A 23479-nucleotide genomic window follows, 5' to 3' on the forward strand; every position below is an offset into this window, starting at 1 on the left:
AGAACTTGACAACCAGTTTTACCATTTGCTAAATCCTCAGTTCTCTTACAAACAGGCCTTTCAGGCCTCTTTCTGCTCTCTGATCTGCTTTCCTCCATCCCTTGAACAATCTAGCCTGTAGCATCTTTAGCCAGGGAAAGAGTCCGTTTGAATGACAAATCAATAACCCATCTTGTGACGAAACAAAGAAGTTTGCTCAGTCCCAGCTGAATCAGAGCATCAGCTAAATTCAGCAGATTTTCAGGGAGGGTTGACAGCAAGCTGGGCCTTGTTTCCTCACCTAGTAGCCAAAGTACTGAGGAAAGCGAGGATGGGCATTCATAACGAAGCACACCTCTCCAACAGTGAGATGGGGATTGAGGTTTCCATTAGTTTTCCTCTTGTTATCATTCCTCCACATCAGCATCCACTGACCTCAACCACCCCTCCCTCTTTCTCATCCTTTTATCTCTCCAGTCCTTTTATCTTCTGTCTTTAACTCAACCCCTCTCATCTTTCTAGAAATTCAAGCTACCCAATTTTTTTTCTCCATCTTCAGCCTTTTCTGCTTGCTTAATCCCTTTGAAATCTTTTGGCCCAAATTTCTATCCCCTAAACTTTGTCTGTTTAGAATGTCATACCTACTGCTTAGGGATCTCTGGGCCATGAGAAAAACTGGCTTGTTCCCTACTGTCCTCATCTCAATAGCTGGTTCCCCATTGTGCATCAGCATGTTTTCTTTCACAGGGGTTTAAAGGACACTATCTTTTGGGGCTGGCCCAGGCTAAAATTTCATCTGCAGGCACCAAATGTTTCATTCAGCTGTGTGGTTTGTCCTGTGCAGCCTCGAAGTAGTTTCTATTAGTATTCCAATGGAGAGCTCACTGATGGAATTAGTGGGAAACCAGACTGCCAATTTATTTATACCCAGCCTTAGGGCATAACCATTGTGCATGTGTAAAGCTGTTGAGATGCAGAGTATACTCTGCATGTGTGTGTGTATGTGTTGACTGGAAGTAAGTTTGCAGGGAAAAATATTGCCTCAAGGATTGAACAGTGCCCAAAAGTGACCGTACTGTGTGCCAAAGATCCCTTTTCTCTGAACGCAAGAGAAAAATGATGGCTCTGAAATCTGTTGTCTACTTGTGTTTATTAATATCTTTCAACTCCAGTTTAACTGCAGCTCTTGTTACCCTGGTGGAGAGAGAAAATTCTAATTTAACTTCTGGAGTCCTTCCACCTTCAACAATATCTGTGTTATGAAACTATCGCTGCCTTTGGCTTGTGGGGTTGTTTAAAGCATATGAGTAATGAATAACGAAGTTTTCCCATTACATTGTCTCTTAGCCTGTGATGTGTTTTTAGGTAAATTGAGAGACGTTGGAAGCATTTAGTTGTGAATATATAGTTGATGCATCAGTGCTGAATGCGAATGAACTCTTTTTCCGGTATAATTTCATCAACTTTCATTAGGAGAATTTTTATTGCCATTATCTTGGCCAAATGATAAATCACGGAATAGCTTTCTTATTTTTCCCCCTCCTTCCGTGTTTCCTATTACTGTGACACAGTGTCATTTAGGAGATGCAGATGAACACCTCACTGCCCTGTTATGATAAAAACAGTTTGGGCAGAGAACAAATGTACTGGTTTAACTAGACCAAGAGCTAATAGGTTGTGTTCATTTAATTCATCTGATTAGCCATGTTGAGTTCCTCTGGAATGTTTCTTCCCACCAAATCATATATACAGATACATCCAGATATTAGAGCATGGTGATGTCTCTTACCATACTGTCTGCTGTGGTATGAAAAAATGAGAAGAGATTAGCAAATAATGTCTAGTTCCATTATTCTTTATAACAGCCAGGAAACTATAAACCTGTTATCCTTTAACATTATGTCTTCAAAAGACATGCATGAGGGGGCCCAGGGGACCAGTGGGCATATTTGTATTGCGCAGCAATGTGTGTGTGTATTGAGCCAATGCTGATCCAGACTGGCACTTTCATGTTATGAAGAGCAGAAACTATGCAAAGATATGAGCTGATCATCAAAGAAGAATACCTTTGTTAGCATATCCATGAGGCTAAACTAATTAAGACTGATGATCTTGTCTGCAGCTTTCTGGTACAGTTTTCTGATTCAGACTTTGCTTAGATTTTGCTGGCTTGGAAGACTGCACTGCACTCCGCTTCTCATACAGATGCCTCCAGAGGAGGATGGAGCCATGTAGGATTGTGATGGGGAAAGATAGGGTCTCTGAGAGTTCAGGACATTGCAGAGGACCTGATGGCAGGTAGAACAGCTTCCTCCTGCATGGTAGTGGCAAACGGGTTATATATTGTCACTGTGAGTAGAAACAATCCAGCTTGACTGCTGTGGAGCTTCTTAACCAAAATCAAAAGTTCACCACTTCTCTTTCTTTATCTCTTGTAGAATTTCAAGAATTTCAAGCAAGGCAGGAGGGGCTGGTTTCTACCCAGAGCACCAGCTCTTGGCACTGCTGGCAGATATCATTAATGCTGTTAGTTTGATGCATCAGTTCTGTCAGCATCTTCACTTTAATGGTAGTCACCAATGCAGCTCCAGCTCCTGCCTCTGCTGAGAGCTGAGGAAGAAGAGGGAGAGCATTGTCTGAGTTGGAAAATAAAAGACTGCCTGTGTTTGAAGTGAATTAAATGTGTTAACTTGTAATGTTCTAGCTGAGGTTTCCAGCTGTTATTCCCGAGCTGTCTGTTCTCGAAGCAATATGGGTCCATCATAAAGCAGCTAACTTCAGAGCATGAGCACTTACTGTCTGAGGCTTCTCAGGTGTATTATACTTTTATTATTATTATTTCTCTGTTCATAGTTTCCTAAGGCCTCTTCATATCCTGAATAAAACCCTGGGGAATTGTAAGCCCACAGGCTGAGTTTTAGCACTGTCACTATTCGCATCTCCTGGATTGATAGGTATTTAGTGTGCTGCCTGGATCCTGGAAACAGGACCCTAAGATACACCCCAGGGAAAGCCCCAAGATGTTCCTTGTATTTTTTACCCCTGAGAGAATAATTCCTTTGCTGTGGAAGTGACTTATTTTTGCTCAGAAATGTCACCATTTCCACCTGCCAATTGTAACTGCCACACTAAAATGTCTTCTGAAGTAAAATAATGGAAGTGAGGAATCTATGTAGAGCTGCTAGGCCCTCGTTGTTTTGTATTAATGACCATTGGTTCCTCTAAGCCTCTTCATCTATTTTCTTCCCATTATTAATAATTACTATAGTTCATTGCACCTGGCTCTTACTTAGCAAAGCTTGCAGTGATTAGGATGGGAGAAGAAATGGTGTTAGAGATTTGCTGACTGCTTTAAAGATATTTAAGAGACTTTCTGAGAGCAGAAGTCAGATCTCCAGAGTCCTTTGTCTACGCCTGGCAGGGAGGCTCTGTTTTCTCATATTGTTTGTGTGCTCTTCTAGGCACGTCCTCTGCTTATCTAGCTGTCCAACCACTCAGTATATGTACAAGCTCAAAATAATGCATTATTTGTTCATTATTCATTATTATAATTACCTATTCATATTTATTCATATAGCTTGAGAAAACAAGCAGAATTTCAATGTGGTTACTATAGGAAAATGTGTTTGTTATCAGATAGGGCTGCTTTAATGTTAGATTTTATTTGTACATGCTGGACTTGCTGGAGTTGAAGTGAAGGCATTCGCCTTGTAAGACATTTTGTGGCCTCTAACAAACATGAACCAAAAAAAAGCATTACAAGGGAGCTGTAGATGGTCACTTGGGAAGCCTCTTTTTTCCATCCACCTCCATGCTGTTGGCTCCCAATTTCTCTCAGCTGTGCAGAAGATCCTAGAGAAATTATAAGTGCAACCTTACATAGGAAACATAAACAAATTAAAGAAGGCAAAACAAAACTAACTACTAAGAAACAGGAGACTGGAGCTCAGCCCCCTGTTATCAGTTACTGGTATATTATATATATATAATATATAATATATATAATATATGGGCTCTGTTACCTGTAAGATGTGCAGTAACAAACACCGAGTGAAGGGTCAAGAGCAGGCCATGCTGGTGTGGAGCACACACTGTGCTTGTGGCTGGTGCCAGGGCTGTGAGCACGGACTTATGGCAGTTGCTAAGGAAACAGTCTTGGAAATGGGATTGGAGTTCTTGTCAGAAGGTTGGCTGCAGAAATGGTTTGTGCTTCAAAAGCACACGGGGCTGATACTGACAAAGGCTGCAATTGTTCAGCAATTGATTCAACCCCTGGTGTGATAGCATTAAGGAGTAACACATGATGTGATCACTAAATGCCAAAGATGAGGGATTTTGCAGTTTCTTTGGGTTATTTTCGGTGACTCTTTTGTGGTTTTGGAGGTTTTTTTTGGTCTCTTGCCATCTCACTGCTTGTGAGAAACTACCAGTAATTACACCGGATTACTCCTATGTAGGCCCTTGATGTGTTACTTTTTTGTTGGGTCTTTATTTTTTTAAGTAGTGAAAAAGCATGCACAGACAATTCAAAGTCAGGGCTCTTCCATGTGAGGATCCACAGCTTGAAGGAGTCCTCTTGGAAAGGTGATGTTGATAATCCCAGTCCTGTTTTTGCATTTCTTTGCCTGCACGTCCCTACTAGAGACATAGGCTTTTAATACACTGAGAAATTCCTCAGAGTTATTTGTTATTTTGCAATTACTTTGTAATTGATTTTCTTAAAAAGCAATTCATAACTTGTTAAAGATGTTCCCTCCTTCCCCTCTTCACTGTTTTTTCTCTAATCTCTGCCACTGTCCAGTATTTACAGTCATAAAACCTATTTGTTTCCCATTGCTTAGGGAGATGACGCTTCTAGAGAGAGAAAAAAGATGAGACCTAATGATTTGTAAGAGTGTATTTAGTCAGATCCTCTTGGGGTATGAGTCTAATTTGTACAGTGACAACTTCAGTGTAAGTAACCAGAGCAGTTACACTACTTGCCTCTGTTGCCTCTGTAAAATAGAAGCTATTTTAGAATAGATCCTGTAGAACAAATGCTATCATTGAATTCATGATTGACTGTATGGGAACCTGAATGAGGTGATACTGTAATACTAAGAGCTGTCCTTCTGAAAAACAGTCTCCCAACACCTGCGCTTTGTACACTCAGCAATGAAACTTCCTCCTTTTTTCCACCAGGGCCTGCAGCTGGGAACTCAAGAGCTGGAGGAGATGGGAAGCAAGTTTTGCCTTGCTCTGCTCATTCTGCACCTCAAATCCTAGCCCTGCAGCAAGAAGGTGATGGCTCAGGCAGCGCTACTCCTAGATCTGGAGGAAGAGATAACAATAACAGACCGGGCACAAAGGTCAGTGACAGTTTCCTTACAAATTTCATTTTCCTCTCAAAATATTACTTGAGCATATGGATGGCACTGTCTCAGTGAATTCATCAACAGGAAACTGAAGTTTCAGGTGATACTCTGTCCACCTCAGATCTCCTCTGTGGAGTCAATCTCCTACAGGGAAGATGTTCTCTAGGTGAAGGACTTTGATGGTATGATTTAGAAACAGTATGCCTGATTCTGCAAGGATTCGCACAGTCATTCCTCTTTTCCTCACAGCATTGTATCCTACAGACATATGAAGCATAGGTTTGTGATTTTTGGTGCGTGTGATGAAGTCATTATCCAAACAACCATATGGGAGGTGTTTTTTCCTAATTGCAAAATTCATTTCTTAGCTTCCTGTGTTCAATGGGATGTATGCAAGTGAGGTTGCCTCATATGTGGGGAATTTGGCCTGGGTAAAGGTCAGAATATGGGATGCTTCAGCTGTGATGAAGCAGAAATGTATGTGCTCTTTCTAAACCATGCTATTCCTAGTTCTACATGCAAGCACTTACTCTTGCAATATTGTTTTTCCAAGACAAATGGAGGAAAAAATAACTGAGTGATGTGATATGATTTGAAGTTCCCAGTGGGTTTGTTATCAAAGAGTGCTTCCAGCTTCATCAATGAAAAGCCAATTTTTTCTGTTGCAGAAATGCCCCCATAATTTACAGCAAACTTCCAGTCTTCCCCCTGCAGGAATACTTAACTGACATTCGCACCACCTGTTCCTCATGCCTGAAACCATTCTTACAAGCTTGTTCGTGGTTTTTAATGTTTATGGGGAACAATGAAAAAAAGAGAACTAAAATATAGAGACATTCCTTTTGTATAGCTGTGCTCACTTGTACATATGAACACATAAATGAAGCAATTAACATGTATCCTAAATGGTTTCAGTACTGGGGACAGCCATCCGAGAAATCGTTGGTGTCTCATTAGAGAGAGCTACTGAAGCCTGGCCAGGTGGATGAATTTGAGATATAAATCAGATTTTCCAATTCTGAATTAGAGCTGGAGGAGTTTTTGCATGAAAGTAACTTCAGGGAAGGAAAATATTGAACTCTGACTTGTCCCAGACACTGAAAATAAGTTGGTCATACCAACTCCATGAGCACTTTCTCTCATTTGTGTGGTTTTCCATTACCTTTTTCTTTGGTTGGTTTCATGTTAGTGAGCATTCATTTCATTTTTCCTGATGTTGTGTGGGCGATGAACCTTTACCAATATAGCAGCTCTCTAATGACAAATACTTTTAAAGAAGTTAAGAATTAAAGAAAAATCCCTTACCTTGTACAGCTCCCATGCCATTCCATATCTGTTTGTGGTGGTCAAAAGCAAAGCGCTCTGTCCCTTCAAGGTTCTGTGTCATCTGGGGATGGGATGTCACTGCTGAAGGCAGTGTGATGGTTACTTGTTCATTTTCACTCCAGTGGGTGGAATTGCAGATTTATGGAGTTCTGATGGGTTAGGTGCAATTAGTTGGCATTTGTAGTACAAGTAAACATTACATTGTTTGCTCCTGTCTAAAGATTTGCCATATTACAGGAGCTTTTTGCAAAAGATCAGGAAAAGGGAGATGTGGGGACCAAGGGGCTTGGCTTGTAAGTGTATTCTATTTTATGATAAATAATTCATTGAAAAGGATTGTGCAGCTTATTGATTCTGATTCAGAAAATTAATATTTTGCTTCTGAGTTTCTTTGAGTCTCGCCAAGAGAACTGCATAATTTGATTTTAGAGGGAATAAGAGGCCTAAAGCAACCAAAGGAAGAATGCAGAATAAAGAGAGCACACTGCTATGGGCAGGAGAGCAGCTGTATCCAGGCCTCTCCCCCAGCTCAGACTTTGAAATAAAATAATGCATAGACTATGAAATAAAAAACTGATTATCCATCAGAACTGGAGGTTGCAGTGTGGGGTTCCACTCGGTCTAATCTTACTCTGTAAAGATGAAATCCAGTCTTTCTCCATTTAGGTAGCACAGGGAGGTCAGCAGAGTCTTTCTGCTTACTGGTGGTGTGTCACTACATCAATGGTAATTATAGTCTACTTTTGCCAAGACTAGAGCTGTCTTTCATGGTTTAAGGAGCAGGAAGTGTTTATAGCTTAGAACCAGTGCTGTTGTCTTCTGTAGTTACCACAAAAAACACTTGAACACTTTCTATGCTTTCCTCTTGTGAGGATGGAAATAACCCAAATTATTTTTGTACCTTTGCCAAAGCAGAGTTGAACTCGGGGCCTGCAGGTGCTACACAGGAGCGACCTAAATGGTTACACTGTGGGATGTCTTTCTTGTGTGCTTTACACTGTGAGCAGAGGTGGTTTAAACACCTTGCAGGCAATCCCTTTTCCAGACCTCTGTACTGTGTAATGAATAGTGGGTGTTTAAGTGGGAGCCAATGGGTCTGACTGCAGCTTAAGTTTGTTTTTGGTAGAGCATGTTGCAGAAGACTGTCTTGACTGACTTTCTCACCTAGAGAAAGATACACATATGGATGTTTCCTATCAGAGCAGGATTAACAGTGTCAGAAGAAAACGATGACTGTCACTCGACCTTGATGAAAATACGATCTTTATTTAGTTGATAAGGTTCTATTTTGCAGAAAACATGCTGAAATTGCTCTGACCACTCAAGCTGTGATCAGTGAGATTAATTGCACAGTGCTTATGTTCAATACATCTATCTAATTTTCTAAATGTGCATTTCTGAGTGCCCGTCTCTATAGTACTCCGGGTGACAGGTCAAGCCATGGAAAGAGAAGTTAATCCAGTACTGGACAGATCTGACTTCCAGGTGATATGTCTCATGGCAAAGGTACATAGATCACAAGCCAGAGGTCTTTTATGTTACGAAACTCCTACGGTTCATGTTCTGCGTTTGTGTCTTTTTTTTTGTCATGGTGTCTGGTGTGCGTGGCATTGACTTGGCATCTCAGCATCTCCCTCCAACAGCGAACATTTTCACCTGTCAACGTTTATAACTGGATGTGTCTTTTAATTTTCCTCTTAGAGCTCTCTCTGCTCAGGGCATTTTGCAGCCTTACTTTTCCGCTACTGCTGTGAGGAGGATGAAGGAGCAGGCTGGACACTGGCTACTTCTCTAGAATAAACTATTTGCTCTGTCAGAGTCAGTGAGCGGTAGATCGAAGCAAGGTAATAGCTACTGGGGAAATGACTGGTCTAATGGAGGCATCTTGTGTGAATGGGGGATTTCTCCCACCTGATTTCATAGTGTTCAGTGTACAGTCTCCAGTGAGCCGAAGAAAGGTGTGCTAAACCTTTAGTGGTCCTAACAAAATGTATTTTGGAACACAGGCAAGAATTCCTTCTTGACCTCAGTCTAGCACATACAGTATATGAAGTCATTCAGGAGCATTAACTGTGTAGTAAGTTCCCAGCAGAGGCAGGGTAACAAAGTAGCTATATCTGAAAATAAGCAAAAAGGGAGTTGAATTTTTGTCTCTGGGGCTACATTACTAATAGAACAGTAGAGTATTTCCCCCAGAACCTGGAAATCCTTGGAGAACATGAAATTCACATAACAATTCTTCATCTCTGGTTCTCTAAGGGCAGCTGTCTTAAAGACCAACAGGTAACTACTGAGATTATTGCCATGAGATGCAGTGAGATCATAGGATTCTGGATTACCTGAAAGTGCTTGACTGTGTGGAAATAGTTTAACTCTGAAATCTCTACAGTACACTGCAAGTTCCTTACTCAGATATTCTCTCTCCACAAAAACCTCCTATTTACTTCCTACTCAATGCTCTACTCAATGCTGTACCTTTCTAAAACTGGGGAAAGTCTAGTAAGGGGACTTTTGTTTTAGCTCTGTTTAAATGGTATGTAAATGATGTGCTAGCAGAGTCCTGGAACCAGTACTCCAAAGGTTGTTGGTACCTAATATATTGCTTCCCATGATTATTAGTTGAAGACAAAAACAAGTGATTCTTTAAATGTTTCCAAAAAGAATATCATCCAGAGAACATCCTGCAAACTTCAGAAGCATAGATGCATCTGGGGATGGAACAAACTCTTGATCATCCTAATACAATTCTCATAACTGCCTGTCTAGTGGTTAAATTGTTCAAGGTATCAGCCAGCTTTTAGTTAGCATCCTGTGCCCCTGGGGCATTTCTCCTTAACTCTCACACTTGTTTAGGTGCCGTCACCCTCATATTGCACAAGACCTACTAAAGAACTTAGTAGTTTGTGGGGTTTTCTTTTCAGAAACTTTTTATAGGTGTTTTTCTGCATCAAAAGGCTATTCCTCTACCAGCAGGCCAGTTTTAAGGACCATTCTGCCAAGTCAAATGTCAAATATGTGGAGGGTTAACTGCATTTTGCAGCCATCTTCTGAAAAACAAGGTAATGTATCAGTTGATTGTAGAGGCATTTTACTCTCTTATCTCACAAAGATACAGTGCTGTAGATGTTGGCCTCACAACTCTGCTTTTGCTCAAGAAGAGCCACTAATTCTTGTATTTCCAGCCATGTCTTGCAGTCAGTTCAGGCATTCGGAAGCTGTCTTCTGGGAAAACAAAATGACAGCATGTACTTCAGACATCATGTTTTTTGATAATAAGTTTCATGCCTCATTTGCTATGAAACAATTGGGTTTTAAGTCAGTGCTGCCCAGGTAACTTCACATTTTTCATGACCACAAAGAGGATGAGAAGTGACTGCTCACTAAGAGCAGGTTTCAGAAAGCATTACCTTGTTAAGGGTGTTTTCCCCTTTTTCCTCATGTTTTGAACGGATGGCACTTCTGTTCATTCTCTTTTTGCATTTGTGCCTTTGAGTGTTTTGCAAACACTGCAGCAGTTGTAGCCCTTTGTTTGGGAGGTGTTTCTTACATACTGAGGCAGACCCTTGCAAAGTCATTAAGTGTTTTCTGCTGACTCAGATATTATTCATCTCTTGTGTTTCTTTATCATTTCTTATGTTTCTTGAACAGAGATAAATTTCTCTCCTCCCCAGATGGTAAATATACCTTACTGTGATATTAATCAGAAGCAGAATGTTTAATCACTACCATGGCCCTTTGTCCAGGTGCAATCTATTCATCTTCCATACAGTGAGCAGTTAAAATGGTCAGTGAGTGGATGGCAAATCCAATAATATACAAGAAGGATTTGTAGATCATTTGGAACTGTGCTTGCTCTTCTCCTATACTTCATTGATGCACCATCACAATCCTAGATAGTATTGAACTGTTGGATTTCCCATCTCTTCTCTGTAATGCATCCTCGCCTGATTATGGCTGTGCAAGCAATTCTGCTCATCTTTTAAGCTATGTGGCCAAAATGCCATTCAGATCAAAATAGAGTGAAGCAGACCCAAAGGTGGGAAGTTCAAAGAGCAAAAGAACAAAGAAGGAACGAGGCATGTTGGTTTCAATTCATGCATCTTTAACACATATTTAAACAGCAGAATTACGACATGATAGTTCTGTGCAGTGATGGCAAATGGCTCCCTTGCTTCCTGGTTTGTGTCTTCCTCTGCTTACAGGTGAATGTGGGTTTCATTTGTTGTTACAGTTTTTTGTTTGTTCGTTTAAATTATATGAACTGGAACTAATTTTGGCTGAAGTGTTTGAGTGCAAGACAGTGCTTCACCCTCCCAAATGCCCCATCTCCTCATGGTTCCAACAGGCTGAGTACCTGATCCACTGGGGCAGTCTGTACGGTTGGACTCTGGGGAGTCCTCTGACACATGCATGGAGATGAAAGGGCTCTTTCATCATTTTGTGAATCTAATTCCCTGGAAAACATCAGCAGGAATCATCTGGTAGTTTTGATTCAGATTTCTGTTTGATTGAACGTTCATTTTTCTTTAAGTAAAGATTTGGAACATTTTTAACCTTGATCATCTGTAGACATTAAATATCTTGGGGCAGCTTTCAGAAGGAGAGGTTATTTATTGATTCCATTTTTTAGCTTGGTCACAGGTTATGTAGCTGTTAGAGGAATTTGAAGTTTCTACTGCTTTGTGAACATCTATGAATGTGATATTCCTGTGTTTGGATGCCTGAGCAAAAAGGGCATGGTGATGGTGATAGCTTATTAGGTAAATCCAAGTTTCGTGTTTGCCATACTGTGTCATGTTAGTGGTGTAGAACATGGAGCAAAAGGAGCTGCTAATGTATTTCATATAACTCTTCAAGGGCACCGCCTAACTTTTAACAGTAAAGGAGTGTGTCAGCTATGAGAGCAGCTGCAGAGTTCTGGGGTAGACTCACATTACTGTAAGGAGTCAGAATCACTTTATGACTACCAGGAGGTATTGCTTAAATACATATATACTCTACAGTGCTCTTTCATACAGATGCTGCAAAAGGGGAGTATCTTCTTTCTGTCCAGGGTCTGACGTAAAACCTTGATGTGCCTGCTCATGAGAGGAAACACCTCCAACTTTGGATTTAGATCTATTACTGGATTCAGATTTTACTCTCAGTACATATATATTGATAATTGTGTTTTGTAAATAAGAACATGAACTTTCTTCCATCCCTCCCTCCCTTCATCCTTCTCATCCAGCACTCTTCAGCGTCTCTCCTTTGTTAGTGTGAGAATACAAGCCCAATGAATTCTGTGGAGGTTCAGCCGAGCAATGCAGTCTATAATTAATGTATTTGGTATTCAGAAGGCTTTTATGTAGCTGTGCACAGGTGAGCCACTGTAATTCAGCAACTTTTCATTAACACTTTCTGGAGCTGTCCCTGTTTTCTTCCTATTGATTTTTATTATTATTATGAAATAACCTTGGGAGCCACACAGATCTTGTTGACTGTTACCAAATACCAGTCCAAGCCTATCTCAGGCTGGGAACAATTATTCATGCTTACTTCAGAGGTAATTCATTTATCATTTAATAGCTAATAATAGCAATTTAAACAGCAGTAGGAAGGGATGAGATGAAAAGAGCAAATGGCAGAAAAAGGAATCACAGAAGGACTGCATGCTATCATATCGAAGGTTATTCAAATTACTGTACACGTACAGATCTGACTGGAGCACCGATAATGAACTTGTATATATCCAGCAGAACAAATGGGCTCTGCATTGCCCTTTCTGTGAGGCACATTGCTACTGCCTGGTATTAGACATTTTCGTATTGATTAGGAGCATCTGTATTTCTGTGGTACAGTCCTTTTCCCTTAAAATCGTACTTGAAATGTGGAAGTCATTGGGTCCCTTCACATGCTGGGATAAAAATTTACTTCTAAAGCAATCAACATTAATTTATGAAGTTATGAAATATCTCCCAAAAGACTGGATTATGAGGGATATGCACTTCCGTCTGAGGTGATCTTTATAGACCAGGATAGTGCTGACACTGGAACGGGATAGAGTCTTTCCTAGAAGTCACAAAGGATAATGAGAGGATTGATATGTTTAGACTTACAGTCATTTTGAATGCAGCCAGATGCGACAATTTTGGGTTGACCATGGATCAGGTGTTTAAGAGGCAGTGTTAGGACACTCCATATAACATTATTGCAGAGCTAGGTGGTGAAGGCTTTACCACACATCAGTCCTGCACAGCATTGATGGCGGCAGGGTTACGTGTGCTGCTACTGTTTAAAACATTAGTGTTTAAAATGGATGTCTTCTGTCGTGGGCAAAATATGATAGAAGGAGCTGCATCCTCAGTGAAACCATCAGTGGGATCCACGTTTTCCTCAGGTCAGAATTTTATATGTATTTAAGTTTCTCAGGCAATAAGAGCAAAGGAAAGCATTGTGGTTCTGATACAGTGATGCTCATCAGCACACTGTGTCCCCATCTCTCTGTTCTTTCTCTGCAGAGGGAACACATGAGATTTGTGCTTTCGAGGCAAACAGCTTATTGCAGGTTTTGGTCTGATGCCCAGCCTGCAAATGAGAGTCTGACCAGGCCACTTGTACTGTGGTGACAGTATACAGCTGCTATCTAGGAGCATATCAAAAATCTTAGCAAGACAAATGAGAGACTGAACAGTTATAGGGATAGAAAAAGACATAAATTCATAATTAAAGCTGTCGAGTTGCAGTAAAAGGAACATTTAACTTGGAACGAAAGTGGGTGGGCGAACAAAGTGTCGTATTTGGAGGTGAAAGTTGGCACTTGAACAGCATTTTTAAAGTACTCCAAAGCCACCTCCACTGACATCTCAGCTCTATTGTATATTCTGTCAGAGGCTCTGGCTGTGCAGTGTATTGTGGCTGTGACTCATGCGCAGCCCCTGCTGCTTGCTGCCATATGAGATATTAGAGAGACAGACATGGCAGGAGTATTGTGTGAGACTGAGGTAAATACGTGCAGGTTGGTGTTTTTAGACCCAGCACACACATGTACATGGACATATATGCATAGAGGCATAAACATGTAAGCCAGCTGCTGTAGCCTGTGGCGATTCATTATATCGTCTCAGAAACAGTGGGGGTTTATTAAGATGTATAAGCTAAATGAGATATTAGCAGGAAGAATTTGTGAGAATTTGGCTGGAGCTGGGCCTGCAAAGATGTGATGATAAGATCATGTGATGTTAATACTTCATACGGATCTTCACAGAGGGTTGGAACTTGATGATCCTTGAGGTCCCTTTCAACCTGAGTATGGTTCTGTGAATACTTAACATCTGAAGAACACACACACACAAAAATAAAGCCTAAAATCTCAAATCCAATTCCCATGAATACTGGGGGAGTTCACTCACAAGATGAAGACCTGTGCCATTTTGGCCACGGCCAGTCTGTAGATAACAGTAGTTCAGGCTGAGCAAAGACAACATGCCAAGCACTGGCCACCACCAGAGCAGGAAGGAGAAGCAGGGTCTGTACACTGTAAGAGGATAGAAGAAAAAACAGCTGTTTCCAGCTATTAGAGCGTGTTCTTTCCATGTTTCTCCCCTGATGCAGTCGGAGTCCCTTGCTGAATATGTCTCTCAATCCTGCATCCATTTCTTCTTGGTAAAACTTGTGTTTTTCGGATGGATGTGAAGCTAATTTCTGGAAGGATGAGTTTCATTTTTAAAGTAACAGAAGCAGGCTTTGTGTGGTTACGCTTTCAAGTACATCCTTAACCATTTAAAAGTGCATTACCAGCAGTGTTATTTATGGTATCTTATTACCTGTTAAACTATAATGGCTTCCTATTAAGCATTAACAATTAGTTACTACCTTAAATCCCTCTTTCAAAAAAGAGTTAGAGGAATTGGAGCTTGGAGGGAGAGTAAGCAATGGAAGAAACTAAATTCAAGAAGAGCTATCAGGGCAGTATCATTAGAAATAAGGAATAAAGGGAGGAATAGAAAGCATCTATTCCTGTCTATTCTGTCTATTCCTGTGTAATCTGTTTGTTCTGTCTGGGCTGCTCAACAAGTTTTTACATTACACTGTGTACTTCAGAATTGTTTCTGAAGATGCCATTCTACAGTATCTTCCATAAAGCATCAGCATCTCATTAAAAGATAAAAGTCCAAGGTATTCAAATAGCAAGCAAACTCCCAGTATCAAACAACAAAACAGTGTTTGATCTCCTTTGAACTGCAGGGGGCAGCCAAGAATTTGGGTATTGCTACCTGGATTTGTCTTGTCAGGCTTTCCATCCCATTAATACTTATTTTTCATTGTAACACACAACCTGTATTTTCATCTGTGAAGATGTGAATCATGAGACAGGATCCATTGTACGATGTTCAGCCAGTCAGGAGTCCTTCCTGACAGTGCCCAGCATTAGAGATTTCAGAGAGATGCAAGAAATTGCCATCGTGGACAATTACAAACTATTCCCACCATATGGGGGAATGCCTTTCTATCTTCAGACAGTTATTTATTTATACTTGGAAATGTGAGAAATTATAGCCTTTCCAAGTAATTATAATAACAATAATCCTTTCTAATGAAATGTTCCAATGTTCTTATTTTCTGTACGAGTGGTTAATGCTTTTTGAGTCTATCAGTTGAGTTTCATAGATCAGCTGTGTGTTGCTCAGAAAATGTTTCCTCTCTTCAGCTGCGCTTTCACCTTTGCAAATGCATTTTTGTCCTCTGCTGTAAGAGAGAATAATTGGGAGTGCCCAAATTGCCAGTTATTTTGTAAACAATGATTGTCTCTCTTGTGCATCTGGTCACGAAAGACACTCATATTTTTTAGCCTTCCTATTGCTCTAATGACTTTAATCACCTTCTCTGGAACCGTCCTTATTTATCTACTCAGACATACAATCTGATTTTTGGGTGGTCCAGTATGGACTCAGTAATCTCTATGGGTCCCTTCCAAATTGGGTTGTTCTGTGATTCTATGTGTTATCCTTTAACATGTAGGAAGACAGGAATTCAGGATGGCTTCGATAGAGAAAGCAGAGCATTTCTTAAAATAAGTTTTGTAATATTTTCCATCCTGTTGTCTGTAGGCCTTGCAGTTTATTGTTTTCAGGAAGGATGGAGGTTCCTGGATTAATCAGCCTTATCATCACCTGATTTGATGAATGTGTTGGAGAAACCATTTTATCTTTAAGTAATAATCTTGGAAGATTGCTGGCCACAAAGAGGGGTTGTGAAGGAAACCAGAGTCTCTCAGGTGGGAATGCATGCCCGTAAGAAATGATGTCACTTTTTATATTTAGATCTTTTAGATTTCAGCATTATGTCTGACTTGAAGACGGTTCTCACCTAATTAGTCCAGAAAGGATGAAATGGAAAAGAGAGAGTTGAGTGGATGAGGATGTCATGCTGGCAGCTTGTGGGCAGCACAGGAGCAGTGAATAAGATAGAGGGTCCCCATAAGAAGCTGGGACCTAAGATCCCTCCCTGCTTTCATGGAAGTGAAAAACTGCCTTAATTTCAAGAATTTTCTGTATATACATATATATATATATTATTTTTTCATGGAGATACAAAGAATGGATTAGGCTGAAAAATTAGTTGGGTCCTTTGACAATATGTCTGAGATGTCTTTGCCATTTTCAAGGAGCAGATTGGAGACATAAGATGCAGAAGCAAAGCTTGTGTTCACTTTTCTCTCTCTCTCTCTTTAAAATCATACCCAGGTTCTTTTTGTGCAAATGTACTACTCAGGATCAAAGCCTCTGCTCCAAGTGGAGAAAGTCCCTGGAGAGCAAGGCCTGAAAGCTAAGCCTCTAATACTGCTGCTGCTGGCCATACACCAGGTACTGCTTGGGAAATCTAGTCATGCATGACCCAGCACCTGGAGATAGAGAGAAACTGGGAGCAGTGTACTCAGCATCCCTGCATAACTTCTGATCTTTGTTCTCTTTGCTAGCTCATGTCCTTCTTTTGGTCGTGGTCCATCAGGAGTTTATTCCCAGCAGTGTCAGATATCTGAAAGACTCTTCTGTAATGCAGCATCCACTGATTCCTTAGGCTTCTCAGAAGTGTAGTTTCTGTCATATGGACTGGGGTTTATCAGAAAGTGGATAATGGATAGGCTCACTACAGGTCTCTGCTTATTTTGGTGTATTTTTCCTCATTTCTGGCATTTCCATCTCCTTACTGAGTGGCTCTAAGTTAACGGCTGTTGGGGAAGGATCAATAGAAAGATGCTCTCTGCAACATCTGAGATTATTTCCCCTGCAGGTATGACAGGAACAGCCTTGCAAGCAGGATACTTCTTTGCCTTGTGGTGCTTTCCTGCCTCTCTTGTGAGGTGCTGGGTTTGCATGCTAAGAAAGCCACAGTTAGCACAGCTTAAACAAGATGACTCTCAAGAAGCAGTGTCCTTGATCCCTCATTAAAAATGTCCTTGACACGTTGTGCCATCAGAAGGAAGGTTTGCGATGCTGATCACCGGCAGCGTTTCTTCTCCTATGGATGTTATACAGCCTCAGAACATTTTGTTTAATTCATGGGAGAAGGAAGCTCTTTGGGTTTTGCTTCTCTTTACTTTTCTTTTTCTTTTTTTAATGCTTCCCTGAAGGCTGCATGAGAGCTATGGGGGTAGGAACGCAATGGCGGGAAGGTAACCTTTCCCATCCCTCAGCCTCTCAAGAGAGGCATGCAACAGCAAGATACATGTAAATCCATCAGAGCTGATAGTGTGGTTTAATGCTAACAGATGTAAAGCATTAAAGGAAATAAACAGCCTGGCCCTGAATGGGATCCAGAGGTATAAAGCTGCAGCCTTGTGCTCACTCCCCGTGTTATTCCAGGTAGTTATTAGTCGTTTAGCTTAACTAAGAAAATGTCAGCCTTACTGCTGCTTTCTGTCATGTCTGTACACTGCTAACAGTAATGCAGGTTGATTTTGGTTTGTTGTTCTTTTATTAGTTTAAACAGCAGATTATGTTCGTTTTTCAGCAAAGAGGACTTCATTCTAAGACTTAGATGCTGAAAGAGTAACTGTTACCTCAGCAGACAGGTAAACAGGCCAAATTTCCTTCTATTTCCCAAGAGTGCTGGAGGCAGAGGTAGACAGAGAAGTCTGTGCATTCTCCAGTTAAGATCTTCTCTTCCACACCAGTAAAATATCTTTGGAAATATATGAGGGAGCCTTGGAACTTCAGGAATAACAAAACCCAGATCCCTGCTATGTTTCCCTCAACAGATTTTATCTTCTTGGTGTTTGGGCTTGGCTATTTATCTGATCCTTTACATCCGAATGACATTCCTATGCAGTGTGTAGCCTTGCTGTTCTTTCCTCTCTGTTAGATGTGTGGTTGATGTAACTGGGCAGAATTTTCAATTAATCGACAGCCTTTATTCCACCTTTTCTTACAGTAGTGGCATGATGTGCCTGCAGAATTTCCCTACTTCCTTCCCCCTTACGTTGCTAGAAATCACTTGGCTCAGAAAATAAAAGCATGGAGCCATTTACCCTTGTTTAGTCCCCTACTGATGGGTCAGAAGTGGAGATTAATAGGGTAGGAAGTGTGTTTCTACTCTGCAGTCAGTAAAGGAAATTCACTGGAACTAAATTAATCATGAAACGGACACAAAGAGGAGAATAGATTAGCAGGGAATTAACTCATTAATTAGATTCATGCCGAAGTTCAGAAGAGGCTTTCCTTCAAGATAACAGCCGAGTTCAAAGATCAGCAAGGGCTGATCATGAGAGGCAGGCACACCGTTTTCCTTCTGAACTCTGTCAGGCTTTACCTTAGCCCAACATCTGGCTGGTTATTATAGGATATCAGACATATGGCTGGCAGGAATTCAGCAGCTGGCAAAGCCTAACCACTTAGTGCCCAGCGATGGAGGCTATTATCAGCCCTTTCAGCTCCCTGGGCTCTGGATCCTGGTGTTGGCGTGAATGCAGGAGCTCTCTCTGTTGTGCCACTTGGCTATTTTTAGAGCTCCATCACAAGTCCTTGTGTGAGCAGCAACAGCTTGTTGGAGAATGGGTTTATTTCCAGCGTTAGGGTGAGCAGAAACCAATACAAGCTTAAGATAGGTAAAGTGCTAAAGCACTTCATTGTGGTAGGGTAGAATAGGTAAATCATTGCATGTTTCTAAGGAGATGGGGTTTGGTTGCCGTCTTCTTACTGTTCTAATGGGACACTTCTCTACAGGGAAACTTATGAGAGAAGCAAAGAACTGTCTCTGCAGTTACTTCTGTGCTGCACAAAGCCCCTGCCAGCTCCCTTCAGGCTCAGTATGACCCCTTGCTGCTCACATGCCAGAAGGCCCCATTACTGAGTAGTGCATTGTAATAAATGCCACGCTGTTGCACGATGGAGCTGGTGAGAAGCATGGAGAGACTGATTTCTAACACACTCTTAATGAACTAACAAACCAGTGCTAAACACCGAGAGCAGATCCATGTGAGAAGGGCCTTCTGACTTAAGCTTTCCCTCCCTTTGCTTTTGCTGCCTCACAGCATGGATGCAATCAAACCATATTCAGGAACATCTGAGCTGTGTATTTGCCACTTAGGACTTTCTGGGTAGTGAAGTTTCCACATTGTTTATTTAGAGTTAAGTGTTCTGCTGGGTCTCTTATCACTTTCAGTAAATAACAACTGTCCTCTAAATTCTTCAGGCTGATTACTGAGACTGACAATCTGTGTGTTTTGAGTTGCTGAGCTGTATTAATCTCTAATATACCCTGGTCTGTGGATGGAAAGGGTAATGTATTGAGGATGTCACAAGAGGTATAAGCCAAAGGACTTGGTCTTCTTGGGAATGTGAAGTGCTTTGGTTGTGACATGAATAAATCTCCCAGCAGTAGCAGTGCTATTTCTGTTGGGAATAAAGATGTAAGAGGAGTCTGTCTTTTAATCCAACTTGTTAGAGATTTTATAGCACCAGAGCTAATTCATTTCTAGAAAAGGGATTGCAGACGTTATTTTTACCTGCCTGTAGTTTGCCCTGATATAGTTTATTCCACTTGCTTAATGGTGGAGTTGATAAGAATCCCAACCCCAAAAGAAAAATCGTACTGCAATTATAAGTTAAATAAGGTATCATACTGGGGAGTGGAGATGAGGGTGGAAGAGAAGGCATAGTTTATGGCTGTAATCTGTTCTTTGTATTGTAGAGTCTAACCTTCCTATCAGTATGAGACCTGGAAACGTGTCTATTGAAACCCTACTGAATGACACCTACCTGCAGCCTTTGCTAAAATGCAGGTAGGAAAGTGAAAGGAGATATCAGGTCCATGGACTATATAAAATGCAATCCAGAATTTATGCTGAGATAATTCAGTCCTCTGTAATCCATACCAGACTGATGAAATATTGACTTGTACTGTGAATGTGACCCAAGGCAACTGAAGACTTTACTGTGCTTTGGATCAGAACAGTTAAGAATGCAGAGTGCACATTCAGTCAACAAAACATTCCATCTTTGTGCTTTTAATACAGCAAAATACTTTCCTGCTTCTTTTGTTTCCTTCCTTCAGTCACAACAAAGGAGTGTTATAAGTGGCCCCAGAGAAACAAAGCCTGGAATAGAAAAGGGATTTAGAGAGAAGAGATCAGATGAAATTGGTAAGAGAAAGAATTCCCAATACGATGTTCCCAGCTCAGCCTTCTGAAGGGAAGCCCTGTGCTCCTGATCTGTTATGATTCACTTGGCAGCTCTGCCCAGATGGCCTCTCCCCTTCATCTATACCTCTATAAACTAAGACCCAGCGATAACAGCCCTGCCAAACCTGGTTGCTGCTGATAAAATGTACACAGCTTTCAGTAATCTATTTGTTCCTAACGGCTCATCAATGAAAGCTCATTCTAATTCTGTTCATTTTGATCTTCTCTGGAGTTTCTGTGAGGAGGAGTGAGGTTGCAAGGAGTGACCTGTAATCCTCCTAGGTTTAACAGTACCATAGGCAAGTTTTATTCAAGCTTTCATTTTATACTGCCTGATTCCATTGGTGCATATTGATACAGGATTATACTTTCTCATCTTTTTGTTTTCTGACCTTACAGTGATTTGGTTTTAAATACTGCTGTGTCCAATAGCGATTGATTTTCCAGTCTTGGGTATCTTACCAACACATCTCATTCCCAATCAAAGTTGTCCTGTGCTGTTCTAGCAGAAGTGTCCTCTAAATGTCCTGTTACTCCTTTGCCTTTTCTCTGCCAGTTAATGTTGGAATTATTGTTCCTACATATTAGTTGTGGTTGCATAAAATTAATGAAGCTAATGGCTGGCGGTGACCTCCACCAGCCATCTTTTTTCTTCAACTTAGCTGCATCATTTCTGATAGGTTAGTCTAAGTTTTCTGTAGAGATCTCTAATATTGGGATTACCAGACTCTGTAAGTAATCTGTTCCAGCTCATACAACTCTCATGTTTAGAACTGTCTGTCTGTCTTAAGTCCTATCTTGCCATAGGAAGTCCTTGCCATATATATTCTTTGTCTTACCTAGACTAGCCATAGGAAGAAGCTTATTTGCTTTTCAGTGATGTCCTCTGGACCTTTTTCAGTTGTGCCAAGTCTCCCTGTGAATTGCTTCCTGAGTCTGGAAACAGAATTCTAACAGAGAGATTAACAGTGCAGAGAGAACAGATTAATTTGTGTGTCCTGCCAGCGTACAGGTTTTTTTTAATACCCAGCCAGAATTGTATCTGCACTTTGGTACATGAGTGGCTGGCTCACATGCAGCTTGCAGTCTTCAGCAGTGCAGAATGTTGTCGTTTTCCAGTAGAAATGCTACCTTGTCATTGCTCCTCGTTCATGTGTCTGTAGCATTGATTATTCCTGCCTGACTGTAGTAGCTTGTAGTTGACCCTATTGAATTGCAGTTGTTTACTTCAGGCTGCTTTTCCAGTTTGTCAAAATGATTTTGAATTCCAATGCAAACTTGTCTTACATTGGTTTCATCCACAAATCAAATTAACATACTTTCTATTTCATCTAAATCTTTAATAAAAATATTGGATTGTACCAATTCTGTGACCAGGTCCTGCAGAAGATCATTTAGAACAGCTATGCATTTTGACAGCGAGACTGAGAGCTACTTTCAGAGTACTTTTTCTAAGCAATTTTTATAAGAGCTGCTCTGAAAGTAAAGCCTCCTATTTTATTATGTTGGTTGAGGATGTCAGAGGCAGATGTTGGTGGTATGGCAGTAGAGTTTGAACCTTCCCACCAGGATCCCCTTCTGTTTTGTTGCTGTGTGATAAGTGGCAGCAGAGGCAAAATAGCGTCTGTCATGGAAGTGCACATGAAGCAAAGGAATGGAACTGAATTTCTCTGTGCAGAAAAAATGGCATCCATTGACGTTTGCTGGACATGTACAGTGACCAATCAGTGGATGTGAGTACAGTGAGGCAGTGAATGGTACATTTCAGCACTGGTGACAGTGATGTGAAAGACAAGCTGTGTTCCAGATGGCCATGCAGATTTTTTAAGTGCGACCTGCAGGCTCTTGTTCACTGCTGGTGAAAATGCATAGCTAATGCTAGCATCTGAGTTGAGAAATAGTGTTTAGTAGCTGAGAATTTACTCTATCAAGCAGTGTTATTGTGCTCTTTGTATCTACTGTGATGTCCGTGGAAATAAATAGGAGGCATTATTTTTGGAGCAACCTACAGATGTTCATCCTTCTATAGCTCATCTAAACCATGTTGCTTATCTGGCCTGAGAATTTAGTAAAGTTTTGGAAACTCTCTTGGCATCTCGTCCACTCTGTGTTGCTCTGACACCTTCTCACAGGGGTAAATTAGAATCATTAATAGTAATTTGTTCCTGACAAAGGTGTGTTGAATGATACCTATCTCTTCTAAGTTGTTCTAAACTGTTTCTTTCTTCTGAGGACCTGGAGTTAAGCTGACAGGTCTATCATTTTTCATCATCTCCCCCCCTTTTTTTTTTCCTCTCTTCAAAAGAAGTCTGTACATTGTATCAGTTATCTGGTTCATCACCAGGCTTTCCTAAGTTCTAAAAACATAATCGTTAACAGCTTTGAGATTGATTGAGTCAGTCCCTTAGAAATGCAGTAGGAATATAGCAGATTCAGCTCATTCGGAGAGATCTAAGCTATGTATCTTCTCTACCCTATTACTTTTGTATTCTAGGCCTTTTTTTTTTTTTTTACTTCTTTGTTAGTTCTTAACAACCTTAATTCATCACAGTTGACCTTTTTATGAAAACTGATGCAAAATCTCTCCTCACAACCTTATCAATAGGATTTGCTTCTCTGATGAGGAGCAAACTAGGACTTATTATGCAGCTTTTTGCTACTAATAAATTGAAAGAATTGCATCCTTTTCTGTGTGATATTTTTGCCAGACTCGTCTCACTTTGTGCCTTCATTTCTCCACCTTTATTCCTAGTTGTTCTTTCTGTACATTTGTACTCATTCATATTAATCTATTTAAATCTTTTTCTGCGTATTGATGACTGCGTTTACAGTCATCAAAGAGCTTGTGATATGATCGGGTTGGTCTCCTAACCCTTTGGATATATTTATTTGTAGTAACAGAATTAGTGTTTATATTCTTTATATATATATATTGACAGTTCTTAAGTCTCTTAGAAGAAAATTCTTAAGGATTCTTATTCATAAACCCACCCACCCCAATCTCCATTGAGTTGTGTGGAAGATTTTCATAAGGCCTTGCCCACTTGAACTTATGTTTTTGCATAAGTTTTGATGGAGCTCTTCCGTGGCATCACTTTTACTGGGGCCAAAATGGTTCTGAAATGTGTGTTGTCTTTCTCTTCCGACATTGCTTACAAGG

General features: G+C 40.7%; 1 protein-coding gene and 1 long non-coding RNA gene across 2 annotated transcripts in view; one reads left to right on the plus strand and one right to left on the minus strand.

Annotated features, from left to right (window-relative positions):
* LOC146751077 (cytosolic carboxypeptidase 4-like) overlaps positions 1–23479 on the plus strand; it is a 94185-nt gene that overhangs the window by 65837 nt on the left and 4869 nt on the right. Inside the window, exon 5 of the mRNA XM_085535678.1 lies at positions 5161–5327. Coding sequence (XP_085391804.1) covers positions 5161–5244 — 84 coding nt within the window. The 3' untranslated portion in view covers positions 5245–5327. The remainder of the gene's footprint in view (positions 1–5160; positions 5328–23479) is intronic.
* LOC146751078 (uncharacterized) lies at positions 1957–4294 on the minus strand. The gene is made up of 3 exons (XR_014941940.1): positions 4002–4294; positions 3740–3831; positions 1957–2589 (listed from the first exon to the last, which is right to left on the minus strand). It is a non-coding gene; the product is annotated as an uncharacterized LOC146751078 (long non-coding RNA).

This window comes from Coturnix japonica, unplaced genomic scaffold (assembly GCF_054131305.1).
Source record: "Coturnix japonica strain WE unplaced genomic scaffold, WE-NBRP24 Scf147, whole genome shotgun sequence".
NCBI lineage: Eukaryota > Metazoa > Chordata > Aves > Galliformes > Phasianidae > Coturnix > Coturnix japonica.